This window comes from Phyllobates terribilis, unplaced genomic scaffold (genome assembly GCF_046119375.1).
Source record: "Phyllobates terribilis strain yellow unplaced genomic scaffold, ASM4611937v1 Scaffold_2__4_contigs__length_985480577, whole genome shotgun sequence".
NCBI lineage: Eukaryota > Metazoa > Chordata > Amphibia > Anura > Dendrobatidae > Phyllobates > Phyllobates terribilis.
The window spans coordinates 647,348,522-647,356,868 of NW_027362762.1; the positions used below are offsets into that span (position 1 = coordinate 647,348,522).

Here is an 8,347-nt window from a genome sequence, read left to right on the forward strand (position 1 = left end):
ATTGACAAGGAATTTAATTGAATAGAAAAATTTCAGTATTAAGTAATTAAGTAAAAAAAGAACAAAACAATGACTAAGCTTTGAATACTTATCTAATAAGATTCATTTATGTATGGATTTTTTTTCTTTTTTTTGTGAAATACCCTGATTGTAGTAACTGCACTTTCTAACAGTGTAAAAAATGAATTCTGCACACATTTTCATATGCTACCTTCTGTTTCTAGGTGAGCTCACTTTAGAAGAATTTATCGGTGGAATAGAAAAGGACTCAGAGCTTTTGGAAATAATCTCAAAAAGTTTTGACCTCTCTAATGTATTGAAAATTATTCAGAATGGAAGACGGAGAAGTATTCCATAAATGGAATGTCATAAACAAAGGATCTCTATATAACTGTCTTACATATGAGGATGTCTTGTTTTCTGGGGATATATGCACTTATCGCTCAAGAATTTTTTGTGAGGATGGTGGTTGCTAAGACTGAAAAAAATAGCAAATGTAAGACATACTTGAATGCTTCATGTACTTTCCAGATATTGCCTTGAAGGAAGATTTATATTATGTAATATAACAAAACCTTACCAATCTCTATTAGACCAGCAAAAAGTAATCTCTCAGCTACTCACTGATTTAAATCCAATTTAAATGAGTTTAGAAGGCGATTGACTTCCATCTGGATTAAACAAGAATAGAGAAGATACTGTCTGACCTTTCAATGTAACTAACTAAGTAAGTAAGTAACTAACTTTCAGACTCAGACAAATGTTTTTGAAAAAGTCCGGATAATTCTGACATAACCTTAAATTGTTAATAAAATATCTTTGAAACGCTGGAAGAAGCCTAATCTCATTATTACACAGTTCAAATAAATTTAAAATGAATAATATTGGATTATCATTCATTCTTTTACATCTTAATATTCCAGTGACACATAAGTGTTCAGTTTATAAATTAGATAGACATATGTTTCTATAGTTCATAATACAGTACAGGTTTACATATTTGGAAAATATAGTATGAATAAAAGGGCTACAGGGCAAGTTTGGGTGCATACATATTGGGGGTTTTTTTTCTATTGTTTTAGGGACACATTTGTAAATTTCAACAATTATGAAAAAAAAATAAAGAAAATTGTGGTGCTGAATACTATAAAATAAATAGCAAGAAGACTATCACAGAATAATTATGAAGTGTAAATACATTGTCATAGTTTTCTGACATTCACATGAACAGAGTTGAATAATGCCAACATGTAGAGAGTACTATAATGTCACGATCTCTCTGAGGCAAACACTATAGCTGCACTTATGTAATCTTCTGAGCTCTGCATTAACACCTTATCCAGACAAATACCATACAGCTAATATAAACAGATTTTCCCGTCTGTGTTAGAGCCCATTTGTTTCACTATTTTAAACTTACCTAAATGTACATGAGCTTCTTTGAAATTGAGCATCTACTTGTTATTGTCACTTTATATACCATTATATGAATGCTTTATACTTTTTACATTGCTTATCTTGCAATAAAGTTGCATTAAAGTTACATATTGTTCTGTATTGTTATGCATTTAATGAAGTAAAAAAAAAACTGGAAAAAAACTATGTATATATATTTTGACCACATTGCAAGTCATTTTTGCTAACAAACACTTAAAGGGTTTTTCACGTCTCAGATATTTAATACTTATCCGAAGGACCCACACCTATCTTGAGAAAAGGATTGAAGTGAGTAGAAAGTCACACATGCTTGGCCACCTCTCCATTCACAACAGATGAAAAAAGTGGCCTCAGCCTGGAAATAGGTACAAGTGCTATAGGTAAAACCAACATCTATTACTCTTTAGATTCTATTTATTTATTTAGACTTATTATTTTCTTGGGATTGTATTCTTTGATTGTATTTTCTTACCAGGTACTGCATACGTTAATGTTATTATTGTCTTTGTTTAAACCCCTTAAGGACCGAGCCACTTTATAGGTTAACGACCGGGCCTCATTTTTTAAATCTGACCATTGTCACTTTATGCCGTAAATACTCTGAAACACTTCAACAGATCCCAGTGATTCTAAGATTGTTTTTTCGTGACGTATCATCATGACGACCCCGGCTCACCATGGCAATAATCTGAAGACAGAGGGAGCCCCCTCCCTCTTAAATGTTGCTCTCTTTCTCAATCGCAGCATTTAGGGGTCAAACAGCAAGGGGCAGTGCTGGAGTTTGGCCACTAGCAGCGCTGAGCTCCTCCTGTGATTGGGCAGGAAGTGCTGATATTTCAGCACTTCCTGCACAATCAAGCTGCGATCAGTCAGTGCTGTGATTTGTCCCCGGACCTCTTCCCGTGCCACTCAACTGTCACTGACAGCTGTTGGCATTTAACCGTCACTGCGTGTTTACATGCAGTGACAGTTTAAAGTTATGACGGACATAGCACGTCATGATCCGGGAACTGACACCAGCTCATGACGTGCTATGTCCGTCATTGGTCATTAAGGCATTAATAAAAGACAACATATGGCAACATTTATGTGCACATTTATTATTCATTTGCGCTTTATTGGTCACATCAATTTTTTATTATTTACTGTACGTACTTCATGATTTTCGACTACTCACATTTATACAATTTTTAAACATTCTTTAGTTATACAATTGCCATGTATACCTCACTTTTTTTTTTTACTTATTCTCTATATACATTTTCATCCTAAGCGCCTTCCTTCATTACACTGCTATATTCTCTCTCACCATGGCGCTTCACATACACAGACACACTAATCTACTTTACACTCCATGCACACACGTGTTCACTTAGCTCTCTTTATCCACTTAGATTACATACTTATGTTAGACTAAAGAAGGGGTTAATTTCTTCAGTCTTGCCAAAACCCACAAGGTGTGGTAATTCTCATGAAAACACACTGAAACAAAGACTTGTTGAGGAGTGTGCCTAAATTGCGTTGACACAGTGCTTGTCTTTTACGTATTATACGGCAATGTATTCTGCTATTTAGTATCTTGTAAGAAACGCCTACATTTATGCACAGAACACCTATATTCATGAAGGGTATAAAATAAAAACACTACTTTAAACATTAGAGATTGTTGGAAATCACAAGCTGCACATTTATTTATTTTCACCGGCCATGAACTGAATTCCAGAAACATTTAGTTTCAAAAGAGCTTTATTAACGTTTTAACATTGTATTTGACATAAAACGTAAACATAAAAGAAGTCTTAATGTATGCTCCAGACATAGGGATTGCATAGACAAGGAGGGGCAAGGAAAAGGCAAAAGAGAAAAGGGGAAAAAAGAAGGACAGGACAGGTTATATAATATATTAGTAAATATAATTGGCCTACATCTAGCAAATCTTATTTTAGAGATGTCAATCAAAAAGTAGAATCAACATATAATGCAATGGGTATATTATGGCACACAGGAAACATATAAACACATATTTGAACTCTTAGGACCTAAAGGTCCTTTAATGTAACACAAAAGGCAATCTTCCAATATTATAGTTTACAGGTTAGGGTGATAAAGACAGAGCATGATTTAGCAAAGGGTCAAAATGTAGGTCCGTGCACTGGGCCCAAACACTATAGAAGAGCTCATAGGTGTCTGATCTAGTAGCTTCATTACGCTCGTATAACATCAGTGTGTCAATTTTTATCTTAACTGAATTTATGGATAAAACGGATGTTTTCCATTTTGAGGCTATATGGATCCATGCAGCCATAGTGAAAACATTAAAAATTAGGGCAGCACGGTGGCTCAGTGGTTAGCCTTGCAGCGCTGGGGTCCTGGGTTCAAATCCCACCAAGGACAACATCTGCAAGGAGCATGTTCTCCCCGTGTTTGTGTGAGTTTCCTCCGGGTTCTCCGGTTTCCTCCCACACTCCAAAGACATACTGATAGGGAATGTAGATTGTGAGCCCCAATGGGGACAGTGATGATGATGTCTGTAAATTGTCTGAATTGTAAAGCGCTGCAGAGTATGTTGGCGCTATATAAATAAAAAGATTATCATTAAGTAAGTTAAAGAATTTATTAGGAAATCCTAAAGGTTTATCACCAAAAAGTATACCAGTTGGGCCAGGATGGATTGACCCTCCAACTACACTCCTAACCAAGGTTTTAACCTCCTGCCAGAATGTTTTTACCAAGGTGCATGCCCACCATGTATGTTTCATGTCACCCAAAGAGTCACAACTCCTGAAACATTTATCTGTTGTATTTGGATATATCTTACGCAATTTTACAGGCACGTAATATGTTCTGTGGAGAACCTTTAAAGATGTTTCTGTGAGTGAGGTTTGGTTACTGACTTTTGATAGGACTTCACAACAGTGATTCCACCTGTCTATAGACATGGTAAATCCTAGATCGTTTTCCCATTGTTCCATAAACCTTAGTTTCTCCTCTTCAGGAGGTAGATTGAATATAGAGTATAATAGTGAGATAATCCCACGTCCAAATGGGTCATAAAAACATTTAAGTTCAAAGGGAATAAATGCTCGGGTATTCTTGCTGACGGGGTTTTTCTTGGGAAAATGCAAGATCTGGATAATGCGCATCATTTCTCCATATGGAGGATTATGTTTTTGTAAAAATTCCTCTCTAGATAAGATTAAGTTAAATGGGGACCATAACTGTTTCAACATAGTGATCCCTTAAAATTTCCACCACTTGAAAGAGTTTTGTTCCAACCCAGGGACAAACATTAGATTATTAAATAGTGCTGTCAGTCGGGAGGATTAGATTGTAGTTGATGCTGAAAACTGAGTTTTCTCGATAGTGTTAGAGAATGATAATTATATGGCGGAATAATGGCCATATTACTAGGCAGTTGGCCCATTGACAACATAAGTTCTGAAATTAAATACGGCGTTAGGAAAGATGTTTCAAGGTTTATCCATCTAGGTTTACCTACTTGGGAAGAAACAGTAGATGGTTGAACTAATTGTGTTGCCCTAAAATATAAGGGAGTCAAATTCCCCCTTTCCGCCTATGATAGTACATTGTCCTCTGGGAAATTCAAGGTTGTTTGTCTCGCCATATAAATCTCGAAATTGTTGAGTGGATGTCAGCAAATATCTTCTTAGGAATCGTTATAGGTAAAGATCTGAATAAGTATAGAAAACTTGGCAGAGTGACCATCTTTATAGAATGGATACGCCCTAGCCAAGATAGGTACGAGGTAGACCATTTAGTGAGATCGTTCTTAAATTTCTGGATTAACGAAGTAAAATTCCATTTAAAGAGTGTTGATTTATTGGTGGTAAGATTTATACCCAGGTAGGTTAGAAACTTGTATTTTCTGGTGAATCCAAATTGTGATATAATGTGGTCTTGTATGGAAGTAGGAGTATTGATAAAAAGCATCGCAGACTTATCTATAATAATTTTTACACCCGAGATCTTTTCAAATTTATGAAGAAGCAAAAAAAGATTGGGGAGAGAAATTAGGGCCATGTTCACATGATCAGTATTTTACATCAGTATTTATGAGCGAAAACCAGGAGTGGAACAATCAGAGGAAAAGTATAATAGAAACACGTCACCACTTCTGTATTATTCACCCACTCCTGATTTTGGCTTACAAATACTGATGTAAAATACTGACCAAATACTGAATGTGTGAACGTGGCCTAAAGGTTGCGATAGAGTTAGATCATCTGTGAACAAACTGAATTTATATTCCTCATTAAAGTCCTGTACTTTATATCCTTTGATGTTGGGGTGTTTTCTTATGGAGTCTGCAAGGGGCTCCATAGCTAAAGTGAATAATGCTGGTGAAAGGGGGCAGCCCTGACGGGTGCCTCTTTGTATATTAATAGGCAATGGCTGAGTTGAAAGGAGTTTTAAGTATGCTGTGGGAGTATCATAGAGCAGTCATAGAGAGGTAACAAGGTTAGGTAGAAAACCAAATATAGAAAGGGATTTAAAAAAAGACCAGTTGATGGAGTCAAAAGCCTTTTCTATATCTAGTGCTCGCATCATTAAGGGACCTTTATTTAAATTTGCTGAGTGAGTGATGTTTAGATTTCATCTAATGTTGTCTGGTGCTTGCCTTGTGGGAATGAATCCCACTTGATCATGGTGGATAAGGGCCAGAAGAAAGGTATTGATTCTTTGGGCTATTATAGACATAAATATCTTGAAATCTACATTCAAAAGAGATATCGGTCTGTAATTTTTTGTTAAAATTGGATCTCATTTGGGTTTGGGTATGACATTAATATGTGCTGTATAAGATTCTTGTGGCAGCTGTTTACCTTGTAATATTAAGTTACAGCATGTTTTGATATGGGGGATGAGGACTTCAATGTACTTTTTATAATATATGGCTGTAAGACCATCTGGTCCTGGGGCTTTCCCTCTTTTAAGGAGCTTTACTACTAAGATTACTTCTTCATCAGTTATATCCGACATGAGTTCTTGGGCTTTTGAATCAGTAAGTTTGTATAGACTCATTTGTTGGAAGAATTCCTGAGTCAGGTGTGGTGGGGGCGTTAGCGGTATATAGTTTCTGGTAATATGCATGAAACGTAGAATACATTTTATCAGGGTGGGATGTAATGTTGCCATTTGGTTCTTTTATTGAGAAAGCGGTATTTATGGATTCTCTCTGTCAAGTTATTTAGTTAATATTCTATTAGGTTTATTAGCATATTAATAAAACATGGCTTGTGTCCATTTTAGCGCTTTCTCAGTTTTATTAGCTAATACTGTATCTAGCTTTACTTTTGGAGATTGTCCTTTATCTGGGAGTTTATGACCGAATCAATTATAAGTGCTTCGTTTAGTCTCCATTTGTGTAATCAGGAGGTGGTGACATTGAACTGAAATACTGTAAGTACAGAGTCATGGTCTGACCATAATGATGGGATATAATGTGAGAAAAGGACTGAAGGAAGTGAAATAGACTTTGTCAATATTAAGCAAATTCTAGACTATGTCTTATACAGTACAGACCAAAAGTTTGGACACACCTTCTCATTTAAAGATTTTTCTGTATTTTCATGACCATGAAAATTATACATTCACACTGAAGGCATCAAAACTATGAATTAACACATGTGGAATTATATACTTAACAAAAAAGTGTGAAACAACTGAAAATATGTCTTATATTGTAGGTTCTTCAAAGTAGCCACCTTTTGCTTTGATGACTGCTTTGCACACTCTTGGCATTCTCTTGATGAGCTTCTAGAGGTAGTCACCGGAAATGGTCTTCCAACAATCTTAAAGAAGTTCCCAGAGATGCTTAGCACTTGTTGGCCCTTTTACCTTCACTCTGCGGTCCAGCTCACCCCAAACCATCTTGATTGGGTTCAGGTCTGGTGACTGTGGAGGCCAGGTCATCTGGCGTAGCACCCCATCACTCTCCTTCTTGGTCAAATAGCCCTTACACAGCCTGGAGGTGTGTTTGGGGTCATTGTCCTGTTGAAAAATAAATGATGGTCCAACTAAACGTAAACCGGATGGAATAGCATGCCGCTGCAAGATGCTGTGGTAGCCATGCTGGTTCAGTATGCCTTCAATTTTGAATAAATCCCCAACAGTGTCACCAGCAAAGCACCCCCACACCATCACACCTCCTCCTCCATGCTTCATGGTGGGAACCAGGCATGTAGAGTCCATCCGTTCACCTTTTCTGCGTCGCACAAAGACACAGTGGTTGGAACCAAAGATCTCAAATTTGGACTCATCAGACCAAAGCACAGATTTCCACTGGTCTAATGTCCATTCCTTGTGTTCTTTAGCCCAAACAAGTCTCTACTGCTTGTTACATGTCCTTAGCAGTGGTTTCCTAGCAGCTATTTTACCATGAAGGCCTGCTGCACAAAGTCTCCTCTTAACAGTTGTTGTAGAGATGTGTCTGCTGCTAGATCTCTGTGTGGCATTGATCTGGTCTCTAATCTGAGCTGCTGTTAACCTGCGATTTCTGAGGCTGGTGACTCGGATAAACTTATCCTCAGAAGCAGAGATGACTCTTGGTCTTCCTTTCCTGGGGCGGTCCTCATGTGAGCCAGTTTCTTTGTAGCACTTGATGGTGTTTGCAACTGCACTTGGGGACACTTTCAAAGTTTGCCCAATTTTTCGTACTGACTGACCTTCATTTCTTAAAGTAATGATGGCCACTCGTTTTTCTTTACTTAGAATTTGTACTATGGCAAGAAAAAAGCAGCTAACAGTCTATTCAGTAGGACTATCAGCTTTGTATCCACCAGACTTCTGCACAACACAACTGATGGTCCCAACCCCATATATAAGGCAAGAAATCCCACTTATTAAACCTGACAGGGCACACCTGTGAAGTGAAAACCATTTCCGGTGA

General features: G+C 37.1%; 1 protein-coding gene across 1 annotated transcript in view; it reads left to right on the forward strand.

Moving 5' to 3' along the window:
* Positions 1-1,379, forward strand: part of GUCA1C (guanylate cyclase activator 1C) — a 353,630-nt gene extending 352,251 nt beyond the window's left edge. Inside the window, exon 5 of the mRNA XM_073670676.1 lies at positions 225-1,379. Coding sequence (XP_073526777.1) covers positions 225-358 — 134 coding nt within the window. The 3' untranslated portion in view covers positions 359-1,379. The remainder of the gene's footprint in view (positions 1-224) is intronic.
* Positions 1,380-8,347: the final 6,968 nt, after the last annotated feature.